The following is a 26,800-nucleotide window of genomic DNA, read 5'->3' as shown; positions in this document are numbered from 1 at the left end:
TGCCTTCATTCCCGGGAGGCTGATTTCTGAGAATTCTATCATAGCTTTTGAATGCATTCATCATATCCAGTCCATTAAGCAAAATAGTCTAGCGGCATGTGCTTACAAGCTTGACCTGTCAAAGGCTTATGACCGTGTGGATTGGGATTTCCTCGAGAAGGCCCTAGTTAAGTGGGGTTTTTCAGGGGTCTGGATAAGCTGGATCATGGCATGCGTTAAATCGGTGAAATATTCGGTGAAGCTCAACAGAAAATTATTGGAGGTGTTCTCCCCTTTCGGGGCTTGCGACAAGGTGATCCATTGTCTCCTTTTCTTTTCCTACTTGTCGCTGATGCTCTGTCTGCTCTTATTTCCAAGTCTGTCACGGATGGTGACTTGCGGGGTGTGAGTATCTGTCGAGGTGCACCAGTTATTTCCCACTTGCTTTTTGCGGACGACACAATGTTGCTCTTTGAGGCGTCTGGCCGGCAAGCTAGCATTGTCAAAGGTTTGTTGAACACATATACTGCAGCAACGGGTCAACTTATTAACCCAGAGAAGTGTTACATCATGTTTTCGGACAATTGTGATGCGGCGGTGGCGGATGAGGTGAAGGGCCTTTTGGACATAACTCAGCAGGTGTTCGAACCAAAATACTTGGGGTTACCGGTACCTGAGGGGAGAATGCATAAAGGAAGGTTTGAAACACTACATGAGCGTTTGAGGAAGAGATTAATAGATTGGAGCGAACAGTATATGTCTGTGGGCAATAAGGAAATCCTCATCAAAGCAGTGGCGCAGGCCATTCCTACTTATGTTATGAGCGTATTCAAGTTGCCTGCCTCTGTTTGTGATGAGTTAACACGGATGATGCGACAGTACTGGTGGGGGGTGGAGAATGGAAAAAGGAAGATGGCATGGCTAAGCTTGGAAAAATGATGCTTCCCAAGGCTATGGGGGGCATGGGATTTCGCGATATGAGAGCTTTTATGCAAGCCCTGCTCGCAAAGCAGGCTTGGCGTTTGCTGGACTGCCCACAAAGTTTATGTGCGAGACTCCTTAGAGCTAAATACTTCCCCCACGGAAATCTCCTAGACATGGTATTTCCTGCTACTTCTTCTGCGGTATGGAAGGGGATTGTCCATGGTCTGGAGCTTGTGAAGAAAGGTATCATTTGGCGTGTTGGGGATGGTTCGTTAATCAAAACATGGATAGATGCTTGGATCCCAAGAGGCCACAATCTGCGCCCAGTTACGCCGAAAGGTAATTGCCATCTCCAATGGGTAGCAGATTTTATAGATGAGCATGGTGCTTGGAAGGAGCAGCTCCTGCGGGAACACTTCTGTGATCTGGATGTACGTGAGATTCTGAAAATCCGTACCTCACCAAGAAACGGGCAAGACTTCCTAGCTTGGTTCCCTGAGAGGAGTGGACAGTTCACGGTCCGGAGTGCTTACCGTTTGGCAACGCTAGGCAAGGCCCATGAGATGGTGGGTGCGTCCAGTGCTCAACCATCCGGACAGCAGCCTGTTTGGAGATGTATTTGGAATGCGAGAGTGCCACTTAAAATGAATTTTTTTGCCTGGAAGGTAGTCTCTGGGGCTCTGGCTACAAATGCATGTAAGAAATATCGTCACTTATCAAAGAGAGACTCTTGCTCATTATGTGCAAAGGAAAAGGACACCAGCTTCCATGCGCTCGTTGCATGTGATTATGCACAAGAGGTTTGGGCACAGATGAGGGCGGTATGGAAACTACCCCGTCAGGAAGTGTTGCTAGACACGGGGAGAGATTGGCTGCTAAACGTCCTTGCAAATTGTGATGAGTTCATGAGGGACTGTGTGATCATGTTGCTCTGGCGTCTATGGTCGCTTCGGAATGATTTAACGCACGGGACGGAGGTGCCACCAATTCCGTCTACGGTATTGTATTTACAGAGCTACATGCAATCGTTGGACCTAGCCAGGAGGTTCTCGACAGATGATATCATCAAGGGCAAAATGCCGATGGTGCAGGAGGAGCGAGTGGTCGCGAAAGCGGTGCCGCTAACCCTTCCATGGCCGCCACGTCCGCCGGAACAAGTTTCATTATCAGTCGATGGGTCCTTCTCTCGGGTGGATGGGTCAGGTGCAGCGGGTATGATCTTACGTAGGCATGATGGGAGTGTCATTTTTGCTGCTTATCGATACATCTTCAATTGCAACGATGCACTCGAGGCGGAATTACACGCGCTAATGCAAGGCATGGCGATCGCGATCCAGCATTGTGAGCAAACTATCATCGTCCAATCCGACTCCTCGACGGCCCTCTCCGCCTTATCTGGTACTAGTTTTACGAGATCTGTCTATGGGCATCTTGTTAATGAGATTCGTCATCTTATGGTAGATAAAGCTTTTATTCCAATAAAAATTAGTTGTGTGCAAAATAGGGTAGCAGATCGCCTGGCTTCGTATAGTCATACGGAATGTACTACTGCGGTATGGCTGGGTCGAGGACCACCGTGTGTGGAGGAACTCTTGCCTCTCGATTGTAACCCTATGATTTTGGAATAAAACTCTATTACCATCGCAAAAAAAAATCGCCGTCGTTTCTCGCTTGACTTGCTCCACTCCACCCCCTGGCCGTACGTGTGGCCGTGTAGCTAATCCCCAGAGTTTTCACAACGATTCTGATATGTGAAACCCTAGTTGACCGATTACATCAATTAAAAAAGCTAGTTTGAATGTACGGTAACCAAATTCAACAAAAAACAAATGTAATGTGACAGATACTGAGTTAGTGCTAGTTTAGCACTAGTAGAAAAATGGCCTTTTGTCCCGGTTCAAAAGGGCCTTTAGTCCCGGTTTTGGAACCGGGACTAAAGGATTGTTACTAAAGGTCCCCACGTGGCTGCTGCCTGGAGGTCTACCTTTAGTCTCGGTTGCTAACATCAACCGGTACTAAAGGATTTTCTTTGAATTTTTTTTGAAATATTTTTCCGATTTTCAAATTTCTGAATTATTTTAACCTCTAATCTCTAATCACCCCTCATCACTGCTCAATTTAATCTCTAATCACCCCTTATCGTTCGAAATCATCTAACTTCCCGAACGGTCACACATCCTCCCACTCTCCCAGCCTGAGCAAGCTTAACTTCCGGCTTCTATTCTCCCTCGTTTCCAACTCTGCACTTGTTGTTTTCCTGACAATAGTAAGATGTCAATCCTATTAACCCTCAGGAGTTTAGCTTGAGCATGAACTCACACATTTCACTGTTTGAGTTTAAAACTATTGTTCTAAAAAACAATAATTATTTAGTAACACTAATATTTCTTGAATAAGTAGTTTGACAATTGTTTGACCACAGTTTGACTAGATTTGACCAAAATTCAAAAAAACTGAAATAATTATTTAGTAATACTAATATTCCTGAATAATTATTTAGTAACACTAATACTTCTTGAATAAGTAGTTTGACCAGATTTAACGAAAATTTTAAAAAAATTGAAATTTGAGCATAACTTTTTTCCTTTTGGAATTTGAGGATTCTACAAATTTGCAAACAGGCCGTAGGCAGTCAAAATCGGATGTGGATTTTCGTGCTGAACATTTTGATATATTATACGTTTTTTTCTGACACCATATGCAAAAGTTATAGCCGTTTTACATTTTCCCTACACTTTTTGCAAAACATGTCCAAATTGAAGTTTTTAAATTTTCCTAACTACTAGATGTAGTAACATAACTACATCTCGAAGGATTTTAAAATTTGATGTTTTTATCATTTTCTTTTGCTTTTTACAAAACTGAAAGGCGATACACCCGGGGGGGGGGGGGTAGGATTTGAAAATTGCACCATTAGTACTGGTTCGTGGCACGAACCGGTACTAAAGGTCTCAACCCCATCAGTACCGGTTTGTGGCACGAACCGGTACTAAAGGTTAGACCTTTAGTACCGATTCGTGGCACCGGTACTAATGGGCATCGCACCCTTTAGTACCATTTCGTGGCACCAACAGGGACTAAAGGTCCCATTTGAACCAGGAGTAATGCCTGTATGGTGCCCTTGCCGCTTGAACCAGGACTAATGCTCACATTAGTCCCGGTTCGTAATGCAACCGGTATTAATGCTCTTTTCTGGCTGAATCAAAGCCCCTTTTTCTACTAGTGTAGGTTCAACAATGACATACTGAGCTGTACAGTAAACCTATTGGACCTCTTTCCTCTCCCACAAAAAAGATAACAGGCTTTCCTCCTTCGCCTGTCGGCGCCATCGCCGGTCCGCCCCATCTCTGATGGCCTTTGGGCCGTGGAGGTGCAGTGGGAGGACCTTCGGTCTCGTTTTTATTAGGTTCAACATCTTGGTTGGTGTTGTGTGGCAGCGGTGATGTCCCTCAACAGGAGTAATGGGAGTGTGGTCGCGTGTCTCCATCGGATCTCAAGGGACTTGGTCGGTGCTGGTCTGGGGTGGATCTGTTTGGGTTCGGTCTTCATTCGTCTTTATTTGGATGTTTATAGGTTTGATCCTTCTAATCTATGACTTTCTTCATGGGCAATGATTGTTGCTCTAGTGCGCTGTTGGTATGTGGTTTTAGCATGATGACTTTTCGACTGTCTACAACAATAAGATTTACCCTACTTTGGCAAGGAAGGGACGATAATTGCGGTACAGATTCGGCTCGCTCTAGCGCTTGTAGTTGATGTTAGATCTTTGTTACCTCTAGATATCTAGATAGATGGTAAGTTTCTCACGCAAAAAGGACACTCTGAGCTGTAGTCCGTTGCGCGTACGTGTCCCTGCGGACGATACGGGAAAACGTATGCAAAGTACACGCATTAAAAAAAAGTAGACCTTGTCACGGCTTCCTGTTATGATTTTCCTTAAGCTAGGAATCTACGACGATTCATCCGATAGTTATAAGGAGAGGAAAGCTTACGCCCTAGCTGACGAGTCGTACCAATCTATCCATTGCGGTGATGTCATCGACGGCGACCCTCCACGAACCAAACACGGCGCGATCCGCCGCTCCTCCGATCGCTGCCACAGAAAACGATGGTGTTCTTCCCCTAGACCTTCTCTGCGAGATTCTGCAGCGCCTCCCCGCCGAGCCGCTGTACCGCTTCCGTGCCGTCTGCAAGTCATGGCAGTGCCTACTGTGCCACCCGGACTTCATCGCCGCCGCCCACAATCCTGGCCGCATGCTTCTCGCCATGGGATTGTCCAGAAGCTACTCTTCGATCTACGAGGCCGTCAACATCCTCGACATGGAGTCCGACGATGCCGTCATGCCGTTCAGCTACAAGCTGCGTCCGTACGGCGAGACGCCCGCCATGAGTCATGACCCTGTGGTCTACGTTGTTGTCAGCCACGACGATCAACTTTACCTTCTCGACCTCTCCAACGGCGTTGCCTCCCTTTTGCCCGACCCCGCACTGCATAAAGACTATGAATGCTACTCGTTCACCGTTGGGGCCGTAACCTCCACCGGAGAGCACAAGGTGTTCTCCATCCACACCTCACTGTGCCGCCACGAGCCGCAGGTCTGCAAGATCCTCACCCTCGGTAGTGACAACGGCGGCTGGAGGGATACAGGTAACCCTCTACTAAAGGCGGTATCAGGCTGGGGCGGCGTCCCTACCATCAATGGAGTTGCATACTTTGAACCTAGTCGGGACTGGTACTCGGCGTCCAAGGACCTAAACACACAGCTGGTCATGGCGTTCGACCTCGACAGCGAAACGTGGCGGTCGGAAGCCTTCCAAGGCCCCGCAAACCGCCCGGGCGCCAGCTTGGTTGAGATGAACGGCCACCTGGTCGCAAGCTATGTCGACCACGACCAGCAATTAGTTGAGTTATGGTTCCTGGTGGACCCAGACCTATCTCTATGGTCCAGGAGGTACACCATCACCATGCCTTGCCACCAAAATCCCGGGCACAGGGAGTGGTTGATGAAGCCATTGGCGATTCTCGATGATGGGAGGATCGTGTTGTGGATGCGAGTACACTTGCCGGGGTTCGACCCCGGGGATGCGGTGCTACGGATCTATGACCCAAGAACCAAGACATTTGGGGCCAGGAAAAGGGTGCCCATATGCAGCAGAATAAGTGCTTTTGCGTGGAACTTGTTGCATTCAGGGCCGACATCTGAATTAGACAGGCTAGCAAAACGTATGATAATTAGTAGACCACATGTTTTCAACAACGACTATCTTCCTCGGTATAACTTGGAGACACATGACTCGCCGCCAACATGGAGATGGACGGCCTCCTACTCTACGGCCTTCTTCAACGGAAGGACTGGACGCCATGCCGGCATGCTCCTCCTCGACAGGCAATCAGGGTGGGCTTACCTGTGCGATGCCACCGGAGCCATTGTCACATGCCGCCATTTGAGAGATGGGGAGAAGATCCTCGCGGGAAAAGAGATCGTTATAGATGACTGTGCTATCTCCGTCGGGGTTCGGATTTTCCCCAAGATGATTTCTTCGGTGTCGACGTCCACGATGATTTTGTCACCGCCTTCGGGTTCCCGTTTCCAATGCTTGGCGGAGGAGCAGAGATATGATGTTCATGGGGTTACGGAGGAGGTGGCGCGTGTGTGCTTAGACAACGATGACGATGGATTGTGGACGAAGGTGTCTCGCAAGAAGAAGTCAAAGGGGGAGCTTGTTAAGTAGTTTTGGTACCATATCAGTTGTTTACTACACCGGCATCACGTGTTTGGGAGTGCGGAGTCTTCTCGTTTCCGAATGCTTCGTCCCAGGGGAGCTCACTCAGAAGGGCTTCTTGGCACTAATCTTGACGTGTACGTCGTCCGGAGAGCTGGCCGTGGTGTGCGGTGGAGCGGCCGAGTCGTGGAGTGCATGGATGAGGTCGTTTGCTAGATGCATGCAAGTAATCAGTTCGGTGGATAAATACTGGACGTGCATGTAGGAGTCAGTTGCATGGGTCAGCTGGTTAGTGTCCGGCTTGTGTGTGTGCGTGGAGTTAGTGGCCAGTGTGGTGGCCGGATGGTGTGTGTGCATCTGGATATAAAAGGCCCTCCACTGTACTGCTTGAGTGTGTGTGGCTCGAGTTCGTGCTCGAGGAAGGAGCCGTTCGTGCGGCTGGCGTATGTGCGCCGGAAAAACACCATCAAGTCCTGTGTCTCCTCTTTCTTCTATCTTCGTTCGTTCGTGCGAGAGAGAGAGAGAGTGAGGGGGAGCTGGGCACCGGCGCAAAGAGCAAGCTAGGGCTCGGCGCCAACAGGGCTGATGGTCCAAGACCGCAGTCAACGTCACCTTCGGCTTTCACAGTGGCTCAACTTCAAGCAGGCCAGTTGGGCTGCCAGCGACGTGAAGGCATCCGACGCAGGACATGGAGTAGTGCTAGAGCTAGGGGGAGATGTGACCCTATGATTTAGTGCGATATCTCCACTACCGCCATGGACTTGGGAGGTTCCAGTCGCTTACTTCATGATCAGCCGGGGCCACACAGAAACAAACGCACGGAGGTCGATATGAAACATGCCTGGATCATGGCGTTTGACCTTGGAATGGAATTGTGGCAGCCAGCTACCCTCCTAGGCCTGGCGTGTCAGCAGAATATCGTGTTGGCCATGCTAGAGGGCCAACTCGTTGTGTGCCATGACGACCGCCAAGCCTACATGGAGCTATGGTTTGTCAAGGACCCAGACCAGGCTCTCTGGTGTATGCGGCACACGATTTTCTTGCCCTTCCATAAGGTTCGGTCACCACCCCCGACATTTCACGAGAATTCGACAAGCCATTAGGCTAGCCATAGTGGGGGTAACATAACCGGTAACATGCACTTGGGACTAGCAAACATGCTTATGTGGCATACAATTAAATAAGAGAGAGAGGGTTAGGCTGGTTGTAGTGGGAGTATCATAAGTAGTATCATGCATGCCAACTAGACGTTTTGGATGATGTGGCACACAATTAAATGAGGAAAGAGAGGATGCAGTATCATATCAATGATACCGTATCATATTAAATGCTCCGCTAGTTTGTGTCATGCATGGCAATTAATAAAGCAATCTAAGAAACTAACTTATGATACTATGCATTACGAAGGTAGTATCATACACTAGTATCATATGCATGATACTAGTATATGATACTTCCCATTACAACCAGCCTTATAGTAACATAGGTAGATACCGTATCATGTTAAATGCTATGCTACTTTGTGTCATGCATGACAATAAATATGATAATCTATGATACTGTGCACTATGAAGGTAGTATCATATAGTAGTACTCCCTCCGGTCCTTTTTTGTCTGCGTTCTGGAAAAATCCGTTTTTCCCGCAATGCTCTGCGTATTAGCTTTTTCTGACTTCTGTTTCCAGTTATGCCCCTGCTTTCCAGTCGATCGCATGCATGCGTGCTGCAGTTACTCGCATCTCTCTCTCCAACGTCCTTTGCGTCTTCCTGAGGCAGCCGCCTACCTCTTCCACTCCTTCCCATCCATCCCAGCAGACTACTCCACATCCCCTCGTCTCCTCTTCTCTCCTCTTTCACTCCTTCCTCCACACCAGCCTACTCCACGTCCCCTCCATGGATGAAATCCACCCATCATGGCTGTGGGAGGACAGCCAACCTGTAGAGGATAGTGAGCCCATGGATGACAGCTTGCTTGTGGAGGATAGCTTGCTTGCGGAGGACAGTGAGCTCCCGTACGGCGGCGTGCTCCCGCCCGCAGAGGGCCGCGCGGTCATGGACGGCGGCATGTTCCCAGCAGGCGTTGGGCTCGCGGACGGTGGCGTGCTCCCACTAGCAGAGGCCGGTGCGCACGCGGACGGCAGCGTGTTCCCAGATCTTGTTCAACACTCCAAGCATCCCTCCATATAACTTTCCCTTGTTCCATAAGTCCTAGACAGTTCTCTGCGGCATACCGGTCAAACAAGACACTTCCTTGGTCACTCCACGCTTCATAATTCCTAGACTTGTCCTCTCCAACAACATGCCATAGACGGTGAGCTTAGCTTTGTCACTCCACTCACGTGGCTGCGGCGGCTGCGGATTATTCCCACCTACAAAAAGGAAGACATGATCAATTTCATGTGACTGAATCTGCTATCATGTCACACAAAATGAGCAAAATATGCTGCCATGTCACGAAAAATGAGTACTCATATAGAAGTGAAATTATGAGCTCACCATCATGGTCATTGCCCTCATGCCCGTCACCTTCCGCACCTCCGTTACCCTCATCACCGGTGCCATGGTCTTCATGACTAGAAGTGCCTACTTGATCAATAATAAAATTTGCATAACCGAATTAAACTTAACAACAAGAAATCTAATGAACACACTTTATGAATTTTATAACAAAATGAGAAATTGCCACAAATTTTAATGGACTATAATTGCATGAGAATCAAACAAACAAATAGAATTGTCCGCTAGTTTTCATTAACAAACTGAACTTCCTAACAAATTTTCACTAATGATTTTCATTAACTCTAATTGAATCAAACAACCAAATAGAATTGTCCGCTGGTGCTGGGCAAGTTTCTCACCATGCATGGGGTCACCTGCGTGAGCTTCGCCATCCTCTGCGCCATGCCCCTCGTCTCCAGCATCGCCATGTCCATCATCGCCATGTCCATCATCGCCATCGCCACCACCGGCGGCGTGTCCGTCTTCAACGTCCTCTGGCGCGACGAGGTTCAAGTCAGGAAGCTGGCGCCCTCGACCGCGACCACGCCCGGCCATGCCAAGCCTCCCGCGACCGCGGCCCGATGGCACGCCTCTGCCATGCCCTCGTCCAGTGACGACTGGATGCTCCGGCTGCCACTGGATCGTGCCGGCGTGAGCTCGCCCGCGGCCAGCGAGGCCTAGTCGTCCACGGACAGGGGCTACATCTCCTCCGCCGGCGACTTGCACGCTTCCTCCGCCGGTGACTTGCAGGCCTCTTTCACGGTCAACGTTGCGGAGCCCACGGCCGGTCAAGCCTAGACGCGAGCGGCCATGGTTGTGGCTGTTGCTTCTTCCGCTGGAGGTGTCCTCGTCATGCACGCGGTCGGTGCAGCTCAGACCAGCGCCGGCACTGCCGTCTTCAGCTTCCGCGTCGTGCACCTGATCTGTGCGGCTCGGACCAGCGCCGGGACTTCCGCCTTGCACCTCCACGTCCGCGAGCTGGCTGCTATTGCCGTTGCCACCGCTTCCGCCTGCGTCCTCCATGCCGTGCGAAGCGTCGTTGCCACCGCTTCCGCGTCCGCCATTGTTTTGCTCGGCGGCTTCATTTTCTGTCGTTGGTTTGGGAGTTGAAAAGCGATCAAATAGAGCACAAAAAAACTGGAGTAAAATCAAACAAGAGCAATCAGTTCATACCGTCGTCGCTCTCCTCGAATACGTAGACGTAGTTCATGTCCTCGGCATGACCATCATATTGATCCTCACCTCGTCCCAGTTGATGGCCGAATTGAGGTCGAAACCAGCCATTGCATTCACGTGGCAAGAGAGAGAGAGAGGAGCAAAGAGAGCGAGGGAAGAATTTTTTGCCGTTCTGTTCATGGCTGGGGCCGAGATTTATAGACAGAACTTTTCAGTTTTAGCCATGGCGGTAAGCTAAATTTTGAGCTTCTAATCTATGGCGGGCTGTTCAGTTGGAGGGAGTTGGAAATTTTCATCTGCTCCAATTGTTCAGCCATGGCGGTAAACGAATTGCTTTGGCTCCAACTCCACCAGTTTCAAGCTCCGCTGGTGTTCTTCCTGCTCATAGGCCATGCAATGGGTGAGAGATTGGCGTCGATTCCAAGAAGATTTTGCACAGAGGGAGAGGCACATGCAGAGAGATGCGCATGCATGCAGACCAGGAGAGAGAGAGGAGGAGAGAGAGACGCGCATGCAGAGAGATGGAGAGAGTGGGCGCGAGAATATATGGCTGCAGGCCAATCGTTTGCATGTAGGGAGTAACTGCCCAGGGTCTCCTCGGTAGCAATTCAGGGGCAAAGTAGTCCAAATTTTGCTGAGCTCTCCTCTTCTTGGTATCCGGGCTGGAACTAAAACGCAAACAAAAAAGAACTGGAGGGAGTATCATATGCATGATACTAGTATATGTTACGCCCCACTATGAATAGGGTGCTAGACGATAGGAAGATCCTCATGTAGGTGTGGGTGGTCCAGCTAGGGTGGAGCAGCGCGTTGAACACGGTGCTACGATATTATGACCCGATTACAAGGGCTATCCCGACGGATTGCAGGTAGCGAAATGCGACCATGTGACTATGTAGAACATATTGTATATTCAGTTAGAGGTGGATGGAGAGCTGCATTAGACAGCTAGAGTATCATCCTCTGGGGACGGTATTGGTCAAGATCTGATCTGCATCCACTGATAAGAAACTTGTTGTGAAATTCAACTGTGTCGGGGTTAATTTGTTCGTGCGGCAAGAGACCCAATGATTTTGTTTTATATGTTGTTTTCATGTAATATAATTGTATGGGAATTACATAATTTCCTATTTTTGCATGTATTGTTCTTCAGTTTGGATACTAGCCATACCCGTTACCCGCGCGTCGGCATGCCGCGCATTGTCGATACATTATGTATTGATACATTGTCCTTGTATTCTTCGATGAATACAAACTTATATCAAAAAGCTTGGCACCAGCATACGATATTATTGAATCATCAATTTGTGGATATTATTGAACCATCAGTTTGTGGACGTTGGGGATACATATATATGAAGGGGCTTGATATTCAAAAAATTGTCCCATATCTTTACCAAGGAGTGAAATGTGTCACTAGTCCATGAACTCAAATTGATTGCACACTTTAGGCCAACAACTTAAGATCAAGTGATTAGATTTAGTCTGCAAACTTACTGATTTGATCAAATAAGGCCAAAACCGGCCCGACTGAAGAAAAAAACCGGCCACGTGAATGCCATGTCATCATTCCTTTGACTGCTCGTGAATTCTCTATTTTTACAGGGCTGTATTTGCAAATTGACTGGTTTTTTTCTCACAAATGATACTAAGGAATTTGGAGTGAAAAAATATAAGGAAATTGTGGTGCCCAGAACCTGAACCTCGCCCGTTAAAAATAAGCTCAGTATATATTTTCACGTAGAATCAGGAGAGAAAAAAGTTAACAGTTTCCATCCGATCGTTTCTCAATCAGGTGAACTCTTTCCTTTTGTTTCGCTTGACAGTAACTACATTGGATAGCCACTAACCCTATGCTACTAGATGACGTCAAAAGAAAAAAATACACAAATCCTAGGCTACGCCTTCAAGAAGGAATCCCCGCACGTGCGCTGATTATGGCGGCTCCAACACAAGATTGAACTCTGGATTCTCTTCTGCGATCCAAGCTTCAATCCAGCACCTTCAGCAAGGACACGAAGAAGGCCCATGTCGACATAACCTAATCAGAGATCTTGTGTTTCGATGGAGTGCATAAAGTCGTGGTTGAAGCCATATGTACCATCGTCCCTTATCCGGCTACCGATGACGCGATGACCGGATACCTCTAGAGAAGACACCAGAAGACAAACGTCCCATACCGCCTGCCTCCCACCACAGTCGCACCACCTTCGATCCACACCAACAGGCTAGACATGAGGCCTCCACCAGAGCCACCACTACTAGGGAAAACCCTGGTTGTAGCGCGGGGTAACGGCCTAGTAGTAGCGTGTGGGCCCACGCTATAGCTAGCGTGTTACAGCTAATTGTTGGTAGTAGCGCGGGTCTGACCCGCGCGCTACTACTACTTGTCTTAGTGGTAACCTGGGGTAGGACCCGCGCTGCTGCTAAATAGCAGCAACATCGGGTGTTGCCCTGCGCCACTACTATTCCTGCTAATTTTATTTCTTTATATTTATGCGATATTTATACACCATTATAAAAAAATACAGTAACAATGAAGAGGTTGTGGAATTAACATGGATTAGATTAGAGTCACATGCAACAACCTCCTTATATGTACCCCAATGCAAATTGGATTTGATAGACATTGCCTTCATTCGACACTTGTGTGCCGTCCCATCATCATATCTTCCTACTAATACAATTTGGCCACTTGGTGGATCCATCCACTTTAATATTATCCGTGTTTCTTCCACCCCAATGATATACCAACACATCATCATCATAGTCATACAACTCATCACCATCGTAGTCATATAACAATCATCACCATAGTCATATAAATACTCATCATCATAGTAGTGGTATAACAATCTCACCATTATGATCATCATATGTTAACCACTAATAGCTAAGTGTTATCATCCTAGGTAAACTTCCTAGCAAATGACAAGTACTAGCAGGACTTACTCCTCTCTCTTAGGTAAAATAGAATAAAACAGAAATACCCCTCCTCCATTATGAAGCATAGAGATCCACCGGTCTCCCACTTGTGGGTTGTGCTCATTCACTAGTTTTCTCTATCCGTTGATTTTGAGACCTTCATCTGTTTTAGAAGTCGAGTATGCACAATCGAAAGCCCCCATCCATGGCGTACACTCACATTGTCATCTCACCTTCGACATACATCAGTGGAGGCACAACATCATTCTAGAGCTTTTGTTGAAGAACATAATAGTAAAATAGTTAGCAATGTGGTTTACCTCAGAAGAATGTATGAAAAAGATGGAGTAGTAACACAATAGTAAAAAAATCTTACCATGATATTTGCACGATTGTTACCATCGCACAACCCATGGACTAGTGGCACACATCCACAATAATTTTGGCCAGCTCCATAGTTGATCTTAAATTTCAGAACATCATTAACAAAGGAGACAAGAGAATTCTTCTCCTCCCAAGTTAGCTCTGAGTCATAACTGTAGTAGGTCTCGTCTATTATCTTTTGTGTGTCTTTGGAAGAAAGGAAATACATTGTCAATTATAAAAAAATCAAGTTTAGTAGGTATGAATAACTACTATTTTTATAGAAGTAATATAGATTATTTAACTAATTTTTTAACAAAGTGACTCGGATCGGAATCATGTCTAGATCCACCCAAATGCCTTTATCGTCAGGATTGCCAATATCGGAGGTTATTTTCGTATCCTCCTGAAATTCGTCGGCCTTGCATAATCCTTCCAAATTTGAACATACAAAATGAGTATGTCCTGTTTAATTTATAATTCTAACCTAAAAAATGAAACAATGTTTCGTTTTAAGGTGAGCTATCTTCGTGTCCACCTTGTACATCTCTTTGAAAGATAGCTTCTCAAGGACTAGCATGGCATAGTTGAATTCTAAAAAACTGAAATTACATGTTAAAGCAAAAAAACTAAGCCATGCTTAATTAAGAAGAAATATGTGGTGCTAAAGTTACACGCCGTGAAATATTTTGAAGCCCTCCTTTAACGTGAGGGAGAAGCATGCATCAATTTCCAGGTGAGGCCTGCTGTACATACCGCCGTCGTCGGTGCAGTCATCGCACTCGGGGATCCTATCTCACACATTTCCTGTGTTCAAAATTCAAAGATAAAAAATTGATGGCAAATACCAGCAACTCAACACACAGATCACTATTCAGCATGGGTTGACTTTCGGTCTGTCGAGTCTCCCTTGAAAACCTTGAAGGAAATATGCCCTAGAGGCAATAATAAAGTTGTTATTTATATTTCCTTAAATCATGATAAATGTTTATTATTCATGCTAGAATTGTATTAACCGGAAACTTAGTACATGTGTGAATACATAGACAAACAGAGTGTCCCTAGTATGCCTCTACTTGACTAGCTCGTTAATCAAAGATGGTTAAGTTTCCTGACCATAGACATGTGTTTTCATTTGATGAACGGGATCACATCATTAGATAATGATGTGATGGACAAGACCCATCCGTTAGCTTAGCATAATGATCGTTTAGTTTTATTGCTATTGCTTTCTTCATGACTTATACATGTTCCTCTGACTATGAGATTATGCAACTCCCGAACACTGGAGGAACACCTTGTGTGCTATCAAACGTCACAACGTAACTGGGTGATTATAAAGATGCTCTACAGGTGTCTCCGATGCTGTTTGTTGAGTTGGCATAGATCGAGATTAGGATTTGTCGCTCTGTGTATCGGAGAGGTATCTCTGGGCCCTCTCGATAATGTACATCACTATGAGCCTTGCAAGCAATGTGACTAATGAGTTAGTTGCGGGATGATGCATTACGGAACGAGTAAATAGACTTGCCGGTAACGAGATTGAACTAGGTATGATGACACCGATGATCGAATCTCGGGCAAGTAACATACCGATGACAAAGGGAATAACGTATGTTGTTATGCGGGTTGACCGATAAAGATCTTCGTAGAATATGTAGGAACCAATATGAGCATCCAGGTTCCGTTATTGGTTATTGACCGGAGATGTGTCTCGGTCATGTCTACATAGTTCTCGAACCCGTAGGGTCCGCACACTTAACGTTCGATGACGACTTCTATTATGAGTTATGTGAATTTATGACCTACGTTTGTTCAGAGTCCTGGATGAGATCACGGACATGACGAGGAGTCTCGAAAGGGTCGAGAGGTAAAGATTCATATATTGGAAGGTTACATTCGGACACCGGAATGGTTTCGGGAAGTTTCAGATAAGTTTCGGAGCACCAGGGGTTAGCGGAACCCCCCCCCCCCCCCCCCCCCCGCCCCGGGGAAGTGGTGGGCCTTCATGGGCCTTAGTGGAAAGGAGAGGAGGGCCGCAAGGGAGCCCCCCCATTGCCAGTCCGAATTGGACAAGGGAGGGGGGCCTCTTTCCTTCTCCCTTCCTCCTATTTCCCTCTCTCTCTCTCTCTTAGAAAGGAAGTGGACTCCAACTAGGATTGGGAATCCTAGTTGCACTCCCCTATGGCGCGCGTGAAGGAAATATGCCCTAGAGGTAATAATAATGTTATTATTTATATCCTCATATCATGATAAATGTTTATTATTCATGCTAGAATTGTATTAACCGGAAACATAATACATGTGTGAATACATAGACAAACATAGTGTCACTAGTATGCCTCTACTTGACTAGCTCGTTGATCAAAGATGGTTGAGTTTCCAAGCCATAGACATGAGTTGTAATTTGATTAACGGGATCACATCATTAGTAGAATGATGTGACTAACTTGACCCATTTTGTTAGCTTAGCACTTGATCGTTTTAGTTTACTGTTATTGCTTTCTTCATGACTTATACATGTTCCTATGCCTATGAGATTATGCAACTCCCGATTACCGAAGGAACACTTTGTGTGCTACCAAACGTCACAACGTAACTGAGTGATTATAAAGGTGCTCTACAGGTGTCTCCGATGGTACTTGTTGAGTTGGCATAGATCAAGATTAGGATTTGTCACTCTGATTGTCGGAGTGGTATCTCTGGGCCCTCTCAGTAATGCACATCACTATAAGCCTTGAAAGCAATGTGACTAATGAGCTAGTTGCGGGATGATGCATTACAGAACGAGTAAAGAGACTTGCCGGTAATGAGATTGAGCTAGGTATTGAGATACCGACGATCGAATCTCGGGCAAGTAACATACATATGACAAAGGGAACAATGTATGTTGTTATGCGGTTTGACCAATAAAGATCTTCATAGAATATGTAGGAGCCAATATGAGCATCTAGGTTCCACTATTGGTTATTGACCGGAGACGTGTCTCGGTCATGTCTACATAGTTCTCGAACCTGTAGGGTCCGCACGCTTAAAGTTCTGTGACGATCGGTATTATGAGTTTTTGTGTTTTGATGTACCGAAGGTAGTTTGGAGTCCCGGATACGAGGAGTCTTGAAATGGTCGGGACGTAAAGATCAATATATTGGACGACTATGTTCGGACACCAGAAGTGTTTCGGGAGGTTTCAGACATATACCGGAGTACCGGGGGCACTACTAGGAAAAGGCCTACTAATGGCGCACCGGTTTTGCCTACTAATGGCGCATCACCGGTGCGCCATTAGTAGCACGCCACTAGTAATTTTTACTAATGGCGCACCACTGGTGCGCCATTAGTATACCAGATACTAATGGCGCACCATGTGGTGCGCCATTAGTATACCATTCGGTGCTCCACTGGTATTCCCTCCAGGTGCGCCACTAATAACCTTATAGGTGCGCCACTAGTAATAAAGGAAGGTGCGCCACTAATAAGGGCTTAAATGCGCCACTAGTAATGTATTTGGAAAACAAAAAAAAATCTAAATTTACAGAAAACAACCTATAAGGAAAAATAATTTAAAAACAAAAAATGAAATAGAATCATAATTTTTATTATAGTAAGAATATTACAATGTCTTTACAAGTTTCCAATAAAAGGAAAATTGCAAGGAAATAAAAGAAAATCCTAAAACTAATCTTCTAGTAATCTTTTCTTCTTTTTCTTCACTTTATCCCTGCAAAATGTAACAAAATAAACGGAAACACAAACAAACTATTTATAACATGTCAATACTGTCATTTTTTATGCAGAACTAGATATGAGCATATATTTCCAGAATTACATGGTGTGAATATTGTATGAGTAAGATTATAATGGAAATGAATTTTGATAGCTAGGAGCCCACTTTCGACGAGTATTTATCTGACAGAGCTAAATAATCATGGCATTTACCTTTTGATAATATTATTATACTATACTACCAGTATACTACTCCACTTGGATTTTTTAGATGAGCAGATCTGAGATAGACATTTGTTTAAGTGGCTATAGGTAGGCTTGAAGAATTCTCATCGGTTCAAGTGGCTACAGGTAGTCGCACAGCTGGAATATAGACTACTAGTACTATTTGAAAGGAAAACAAGAGTACATCTGAACGTACTAGTCAGATCCGATCACATTGAGCTAGAAAGAAAATTCATCAGGAAACAGATGGCCGGTGACTTACTTCCAGACGTTGAGGATCTCGTTGTGCCCGGCGAAGACGCTGCGGAGCGCGTTGTGGACGGACTGCTCACAGCGATAGCTGCCGCAAATGAACTCGTTGTCCTGCAGGTAGTCCAGCAGCCAGGAATTAAAGATAGGAGGGCTAGAACTGAAAGAACTAACATCTTAGAAAGCAACAGGAGATAATTCATATATGCAAAATACATATGAAGTGGTCTTCACTAAATTTGTTGAAACATGAACGAAATTTTTTAGCAGTACCAATGATACATGTCAAATTAATTGTTCCTGTCATGATAATGTAAAAGTAGTACTTGCATGCCAATGAAGACTTGCTAGTGTCAGATTCTATGAGGTTCAGGACATGTGTAATTGTGCCAAGTTCACTTGTAATGCCATTATTCATGATCTGAACTTTATCCTTCACAAAATAAAATAACAGTTGATCCATGCGAATGATACTTAATTTTGAAGCTACTATTAATTTATAAACTGAATATAAAGTGAGTCTATAAATTCAGAAACAGAAAATTCAGTTAGGCTACTGTTAACTGAATTTTGGAGTGTATACTTAACAAAGGCTTCATTTGAATGTACAGTCAAATTAAAAAAATGTGTTCATGGGGAAGCAGCACTAAGAACTGAAAGAGAAAGGTGCAGAAAAAAGCTACTGAAAAACAATATCAGAAGTAGTGCAGACGCTGTTGAGGCGCTGACTGAACCATTGATAGTACTACCACTCTTCTTTTTTGCGTCCATTAGCGTGACAGTGAGGTTACAACCTTTAATTAATCATGCAGTATGTGTATAAACTATAAAAAATAACTACACTGCCTGGTTTTCATCCAAATAAGAAAACAGAGCACAGACGATTTTTTCACATATTCACATCATTGATACATGATGACATTTGATGCAATGGTGGAAGAATAGAGTAATTGTTGTCCATCAGCTCATAAATGATTAATTATTACCTGCTTGAGGATAGGGGTGGCACACTTCCCTCTTAGACCGAAAGCATCAGAGTAGGTTATTACCTGCTTGAAATACGCACCAAATCCATACCTGAGATAACAAAAATACATGAGAAAAGCATTCTGGATCTCTCCGATTTGCACAACATACAGGATATAAATCATCTGAATCAAAAGCAAGCTGCATCTAGTTCATCAAATGTTAGATGTACAGAATTTGATCGTACACTGCAATGCAAACCATTCAACCACGAAGTAGCTAGAGCTAGTGATTTCAATTCTCTACCATGATGCATGCATGTATGCGTGCAAGAAACCGCCAGACTAATTAAGCATTGAGGTAGGCTACATAATCCAATCCGGCTAGCTCGTAATCATATCCATACTAGGTAGCCGCTACGTAGTTAAGTATGGACAGAGAGTCAGAGACTGGGATGAACACGTACATGGGAAGGAGCATGAGATGCAGGGCCTTATCTGCCCAACCTCCGACCAGATCGGTGGTGTTTGAGGCCGCCTTAGAGCTCCAGCGGTACCTCCCCTGCAGGCAAACAGAGCAATAGGCAAAAATCAGCTGTGCAGATCGATTCAGAAGCAGGATTAATGCGGGAGAGGCACAGTACCTTTCGAGATGAGTGCCATGGATGCAGAGCAGGAGGAGGACGGCCGCGCGTCCCCCCTTGCCGAACTTGGTGCAGAACAACGCAGAGGCTGCTTCCTCTCCCGGCACGTGGATGTGGAGAAGAAACCACCCTCCACCGGCACCATCGCCTGCGGCACCTTGGCCTTGCCGCCGGATCCGCCGCCGTTCATCAATCATGGGCTAGCTCAACGACGATGAGGATATGGAAGCCCGGCTATGGCCGTGGCGGCTGGATCTGGGGCCTTGGGGTGGCGGGGAGCTCCTCCTCCTGCAGCTCGGCGGCCTCCACACCCCGGAGCAACGCCCTCGTCGGAGGATGTGGTCACCAGCTCTCCTCTGGATATGGTGAGGAGGGTTGGGGAAGGAGCTCACCACGGCTCCATGCCCTGGATCTGGTGTGAGGGAGGGGGAAGGGGGCTCGCCGTGGTCGGGAGGGAGAGGAAGAGGCGGGCGGCCGGGGCTTCCCGATCTAGATCGAAGTCGAGGGAGGTGGGTGGGTGTGTCAGGAGGAAGGGGAGGGCAGAGAACATGATAGCAATGGCGCACTGGTAGGGGTGCGCCATACGTATAGATAGCAATGGCGCATCTCTTACTGGTGCGCCATTACTAGTTAAAACTAGTAATGGCGCACTTTCCCTTGGTGCGCCACTGCTAAGTCTGGGGAGGGGTATGGGGCTAGGACAAAACTAGTAATGGCACACCAGACACCAGGTGCGCCATTAGTAATATGGACACTAATGGCGCACTCATATCTGGTGCGCCACTTCTATATAGTAGTGGTGCACCACATGTCTGGTGCGCCATTAGTGTCAATTTCATCTATAGCCCTTTTCCTAGTAGTGGGGATTACCGGAACCCCCGGGGGGATGTAATGGGCCTATTGGGCCTTAATGGAGAAGAGGAGGGGCGGCCAGGGCAGGCCGCGCTCCCCCTCCCTCTCTAGTCCGAGTTGGACAAGGAGGGGGGCGGCGCCTCCCTTTCCTATTCCTCCTCTCTCCTTCCCTTTCCCCTTCTCCTACTCCTACTAGGAAAGGAGGAGTCCTACTCCCACTCCTGGCCAGCCGCCTCTCCCTAGCTCCTTTATATACGGGGGCAGCGGGCACCCCAAATACACACAAGTTGATCATTGATCTCTCCCAGCCGTGTGCGGTGCCCCCCTCAACCATAATCCACCTCGGTCATACTGTAGCGGTGCTGAGGCGAAGCCCTGCGACGGTAGCTTCATCAACATCGTCACCATGCCGTCGTGCTGACGAAACTCTCCCTCGAGCTCTACTGGATCGTGAGTTCGCGGAACGTCACTGAGCTAAACGTGTGCTGAACGTGGAGGTGCCGTACGTTCGGTACTGAGGATCGGTCGATCGTGAAGACGTACGACTACATCAACCACGTTGTCATAACGCATCCGCTTAACGGTCTACGAGGGTACGTGGACGACACTGTCCCCTGTCGTTGCTATGCATCACCATGATCTTGCGTGTGCGTAGAATTTTTTTTGAAATTACTGCGTTCCCAACAGTGGCATCCGAGCCAGGTTTATGCGTAGATGTTATATGCACGAGTAGAACACAAGTGAGTTGTGGGCGATACAAGTCATATTGCTTACCAACATGTCATACTTTGGTTCGGCGGTATTGTTGGATGAAGCAGCCCGGACCGACATTACGCATACGCTTACGCAAGACTGGTTCTACCGACGTGCTTTGCACACAGGTGGCTGGCGGGTGTTAGTTTCTCCAACTTTAGTTGAACCGAGTGTGGCTACGCCCGGTCCTTGAGAAGGTTAAGACAACACTAACTTGACGAACTATCGTTGTGGTTTTCATGCGTAGGTAAGAACGGTTCTTGCTCAGCCCGTATCAGCCACGTAAAACTTGCAACAACAAAGTAGAGGACGTCTAAATTGTTTTTGCAGGGCATGTTGTGATGTGATTTGGTCAAGACATGATGCTATATTTATTGTATGAGATGATCATGTTTTGTAACGAAGTTATTGGCAACTGGCAGGAGCCATATGGTTGTCGCTTTATTGTATGCAATGCAACCGCCCTGTAATTGCTTTAATTTATCACTAAGCGGTAGCGATAGTCGTAGAAGCAATAGTTGGAGAGACGACAACGATGCTACGATGGAGATCAGGTGTCGCGCCGGCGACGATGGTGATCATGACGGTGCTTTGGAGATGGAGATCAAAGGCACAAGATGATGATGGCCATATCATATCACTTATATTGATTGCATGTGATGTTTATCTTTTATGCATCTTATTTTGCTTAGTTTGACGGTAGCATTATAATATGATCTCTCACTAAATTTCAAGGTAAAAGTGTTCTCCCTGAATATGCACCGTTGCCAAAGTTCGTCGTGCCGAGACACCACGTGATGATAAGCTCAACGTTCATCTACAACGGGTGTAAGACAGTTTTGCACATGCAGAATACTCGGGTTAAAGTTGACGAGCCTAGCATATGCAGATATGGCCTCAGAACACTGATACCGAAAGGTCGAGCATGAAACATATAGTAGATATGATCAACATAGAGATGTTCACCATTGAAAACTACTCCATCTCACGTGATGACCGGTTATGGTTTAGTTGATATGGATCACGTGATCACTTAGATGATTAGAGGGATGTCTATCTAAGTGGGAGTTCTTAAGTAATATGATTAATTGAACTTAAATTTATCATGAACTTAGTACCTGATAGTATTTTGCTTGTCTATGTTATTGTAGATAGATGGCCCGTGCTGTTGTTCCGTTGAATTTTAATGCGTTCCTTGAGAAAGCAAAGTTGAAAGATGATGGTAGAAATTACACGGACTGGGTGCGTAACTTGAGGATTATCCTCATTGCTGCATAGAAGAATTATGTCCTGGAAGCACCGCTAGGTGCCAGGCCTGCTGCAGATGCTGCTGATGACGTTAAGAACGTCTGGCAGAGTAAATCTGATGACTACTCGATAGTTTAGTGTGCCATGCTTTACGGCTTAGAACCGGGACTTCAATGACGTTTTGAACGTCATGGAGCATATGAGATGTTCCAGGAGTTGAAGTTAATATTTGAAGCAAATGCCCGGATTGAGAGATATGAAGTCTCCAACAAGTTCTACAACTGCAAGATGGAGGAGAATAGTTCTGTCAGTGAACATATACTCAGAATGTCTGGGTATCATAACCACTTGACTCAACTAGGAGTTAATCTTCCTGTTGATAGTGTCATTGACAGAGTTCTTCAATCACTGCCACCAAGCTACAAGAGTTTCGTGATGAACTATAATATGCAAGGGATGAATAAGACTGTCGGTGTCAAAACCGGCGGATATCGGGTAGGGGGTCCCGAACTGTGCGTCTAGGCGGATGGTAACAGGTGACAAGGGACACAGTGTTTTTACCCAGGTTCGGGCCCTCTCGATGGAGGTAAAACCCTACTCCTACTTGATAAATATTGATGATATGGGTAGTAAAAGAGTAGATCTACCATGAGATCAGAGAGGCTAAAACCCTAGAAGCTAGCCTATGGTATGATTGTCGTTCTTGTGTCCTACAGACTAAACCCTCCGGTTTATATAGACACCGGAGGGGGCTAGGGTTACACAGAGTCGGTTACAATGGGAGGAGATCTACATATCCGTATTGCCAAGCTTTCCTTCCACGCCAAGGAAAGTCCCATCCGGACACACGACGAAGTCTTCAATCTTGTATCTTCATAGTCCAAGAGTCCGGCCAAAGGTTATAGTCCGGCTATCCGGACACCCCCTAATCTTGGACTCCCTCAGTAGCCCCTGAACTAGGCTTCAATGACAACGAGTCCGGCGCGCAGATTGTCTTCGGCATTGCAGGGCGGGTTCCTCCTCCAAATACTTCATAGAAGATTTTGAACACGAGGATCGTGTCCGGCTTTGCAAAATAAGTTCCACATACTACCGTAGAGTAATAATATTTACACAAATCTAATCTGCTGACGTATTCTATAGCATGACATCACACCACAGTCAAGCCTTTATTCAAATCGTTTTTTCCGTCCCACCTCAGCACGTTTTGCGAGGCGGTTTCCTTGGCACGTCTTGTTGAAGCAGAGATCGTGTCCCCTTATCATGGGATTCTCATCAATACGGGCGTGGGTAACCCAACCGTGCCATTGATTACTGCGCTTGGGGGATAATCGAGTTTTACTAGGCTGGTGGGGACACATAGTTTCGTCCGCCCATATAAAGGGATAAGGATTCACCTTTCCATCCACGCCTTCTTCCTCCTTTGCTTATCCATTTCTGCACACTCGAGCTCCAGCGCCCAAGTCTGCGTTTCCCACCTCGACCTTCTCCAACCATGTCCGGAGCGGGAGGCAGGTGGATGGTCTCCTCTGCCACGGAGGGACACATCAAGAAGCTGAGGAGAGCCGGATACTTGCTCGACGACATCGTGCACCGGCTCCCAGATGAGGGGCAGCTCATCCCCACCCCCAGGCCCCATGAGAGGGTAGTGTTCCTCACCCATTTCCTCCGCGGACTGGGCTTCCCTCTCCACCCATTCGTCCGGGGGCTCATTTTCTACTACGTCCTGGACTTCCACGATCTGGCCCCGAACTTCATCCTCAACATCTCGGCATTTTCATCGTGGGCGAGGCCTTCCTCTGCATCCAGCCCCACTTCGGCTTATGGCTGAAGACCTTCAATGTCAAGCCGAAGGTAGTGAGCGGCCGCCAGGCGGAGTGCGGAGGCGCCATGGTGGGCAAGATGCCCAACGGCACATGGCTCGAGGGCTCCTTCGTGGAGACCATGAAGGGGTGGCAATCGGGGAGGTTCTACATCACCGAGCCGCGCGACCCTAAATGGGTAGCGGCCCCCGAGTTCCGATCTGGCATCCCCACGTGGCTCACCTCCTGGTAGGAGAAGGGCCTATCCTGGGGTAGTTCGGGAGAGCTGACCTGACTCCAAACATGTGTCCAAAACCTGGTGAGCAAGAAGCTCAAACTCGTCAATGTAGTCCAGGTCATTCTCATCCGCCGGATCCTCCCGTGTCAACAACGAGCTTTCAACTTGTGGGAGTTCGACCCGCCCAGCACCAAACTCTGAACTGGCTCTTCGACACAATGCACAAAGATGCCTGGAAGGTGCTATTCAAGGGCGCCGAGGTTCCTCCTCCCACTACCGAGGATCGCGGGTTTTGCGCGAAGCGCCAAGCCAGCGCGGTAAGCTGTTTTACCTCTTACAGGATATTTGTCTTTCATAGTTTGACTCTAGGCGGGATCTAAGCTCCCATACCTTTGACAGGACTGGCAGAAGACGGCTGGACAGATCAACTGTCCGGCTCCTTTGCCCGAAGGCCCAGAAGATGCTCGCTTGGCGGAGCTGCTGGTTCCGGCACCTTACGTGGTGCCGGAGAAGAAGGCCAAGAAGAAGGCCACAGGAACCCAAAAGAGTTCCTGGCACCCGGTGGTGTCGGACTCATCGTCCGATGATTCCGAGGCGCACTCCTCCCACGAAGACGAGGAGGAGGAAAGAGAGGTTTCTTCCGCAGCAGGGGGAGAGAAGAAAAGGAAAGCCGCCCCAACTGGGGAGGCCGGAGGGTCCAAGAAGGGAAGGACCCTACCGCCGGACTACTCCACCAACGCCACCGATAGCGAAGAGGAGTGGCCGCCCAGGGCCAAGCCCCTGGCGAAGTCGTAAGTTTTCGGACACCAGAGTGACTCATAGTGTTCCTTTATTGCACAACTTCTCCTGACGCCAAATATAATTATGCAGTCTGCCCAAAGCCCGACTCAACGTGTCATCGAGCGGTTCCTTGGGTTCGTCGTATGTGAACAACACTTCACTTCCGGCCGCCTCCTCCCCTCATCCTACGGATAATGCTGAGGTGTTGTCTTAGGGGGGTTCCCAACCGAGGGGAGGTAGTCCTGGAGGCGCCGCAAGGCGACATCCCGGACTCCAGGCGCAAAGGGGGCAAGACTCCCAAGGGCTCCAAGTCCGGCCCTGGGCCGGACACCGCACCGGAACCTTCAGCGGTTCCGGACTCCGGCAGGCGGCCCCCACTAAGAAGGGCAAACCTACTGCGCCGGTGACCTCCGTCCAACCGGAGGCACCGGATAACTTGCTGGAGGTGCTTAACGGTGCCTCCATCGACGAGGAGCACCGCACTATCATGAGTGCAGTGATCCAGAAAGTTCAGTCCGCCAAGAGCGGGCTGACTGAAGCTTGTGCCAGCCTGCTGACAAGCTTTGAGGTATGTAAAAGATACATGAAAATATTACCGCATAGACAGTAGACCCTGATGCTCTGTTTGGCGTTCAAAAAGAAAAGCCGAATAGAGGATCTAATAATATTCGCAGGAGTCTAACATAATTATGTCGATATGCGTATGCAGGCTTCGCTGCTGGCCTCTGCCGCACTGACTGCGGAGGTTGACGCGCTGAAGCAGAATCTCGAGCGGTCCGAGCAAGAGCTCGGCCTTGCCAAGAAGCAGCTCGAGGAGAACCAAGGTACGCAGTGCCTTGTCTATTTGTTTATAAAAAAGATGCAGTTGCAGAAAATGATAGGATCGTTATTGATGTGCTAGGGGCCACGACCGAGGTGGCGACCCTGAAGCAAGCGCTTTCCGAGGCCGAAAAGAAGGTGGCCATGGAGCACACCGAGCGGGAGAAACATGAGGCACGGGTCAGCGAGGTGCAGCAAGAGCTCCATGCTCTAGTGAAAAAGCATGAGACTTTGGAGCTGGACTCGAAGACTCGACAGTCCGAGCTCGCCGCGGCCCTCGAAAGCGCCAAGTCTGCCAAGGCCGAAGCCCAGAAAGCCCTCCAGGAAGTTGAGGCGATGAAGAAGATAGAGGCGGGTAAGGCATTCTTTATGCAAAGCAAGCACGTAAAAGTGAATTACTTGTTACTTACCCGAGTCCGGAGCTCTGCAGGAGGATTCGTAGATTTGCCCCGTAGCGTGTCAGATGCCGCCTCCTACTACCGGGCCGAGGAGGGGAGCTCGACGGAGAAGGTGTTCTGGTCTCAGTATGCTGAGACCGGACACCCGGTGCCCTTGAGCGACCAGCTGAAGCAGCTGGTCGAGCTCCATAAGGTGGCCGAACAGGCCATGAAGGGTCTCACAGTCCAGCTGTGGCCTGGAGAGGCCATGCCTGGGAGCTACTTCGGGCTGGTGAGGCGGCTGGTGGATGCCTGTCCGAGGCTTGAAGTCATCAAGCGCTCCGTTTGCATCGAGGGTGCCCGCAGGGCGCTTGCCCGTGCTAAAGTTCATTGGGGCAAGATGGATGCTGAGAAGCTGGTGAAGGACGGGCCGCCGCCGGGCAAGGAGCATCGCCACCCCGAGATGTACTATGAGGGCGTCCTGAAGGGTGCCCGCCTTGTGGCGGATGAATGTTCCAAGGATGTAATATTTGAGT

The 26,800-nt window shown here is 47.6% G+C and overlaps 1 protein-coding gene across 1 annotated transcript; it reads right to left on the bottom strand.

Moving 5' to 3' along the window:
• Positions 1-17,264: 17,264 nt before the first annotated feature.
• Positions 17,265-19,585, bottom strand: LOC147977123 (uncharacterized). The gene is made up of 6 exons (XM_087521072.1): positions 19,396-19,585; positions 19,309-19,313; positions 18,924-18,937; positions 18,773-18,863; positions 17,800-17,900; positions 17,265-17,307 (listed from the first exon to the last, which is right to left on the bottom strand). Exons 1-6 carry the CDS (start codon positions 19,583-19,585, stop codon positions 17,265-17,267), a joined length of 444 nt encoding a protein of 147 aa, XP_087377198.1.
• Positions 19,586-26,800: the final 7,215 nt, after the last annotated feature.

The sequence above is a fragment of the Triticum urartu genome, chromosome 4A, assembly GCF_056163025.1.
Source record: "Triticum urartu cultivar PI428250 chromosome 4A, HENAU_Tu73, whole genome shotgun sequence".
In the NCBI taxonomy this organism is placed as follows: domain Eukaryota; kingdom Viridiplantae; phylum Streptophyta; class Magnoliopsida; order Poales; family Poaceae; genus Triticum; species Triticum urartu.
Note: the sequence above shows the minus strand (reverse complement) of the source record. Positions and strands in the feature narration are given on the sequence as shown.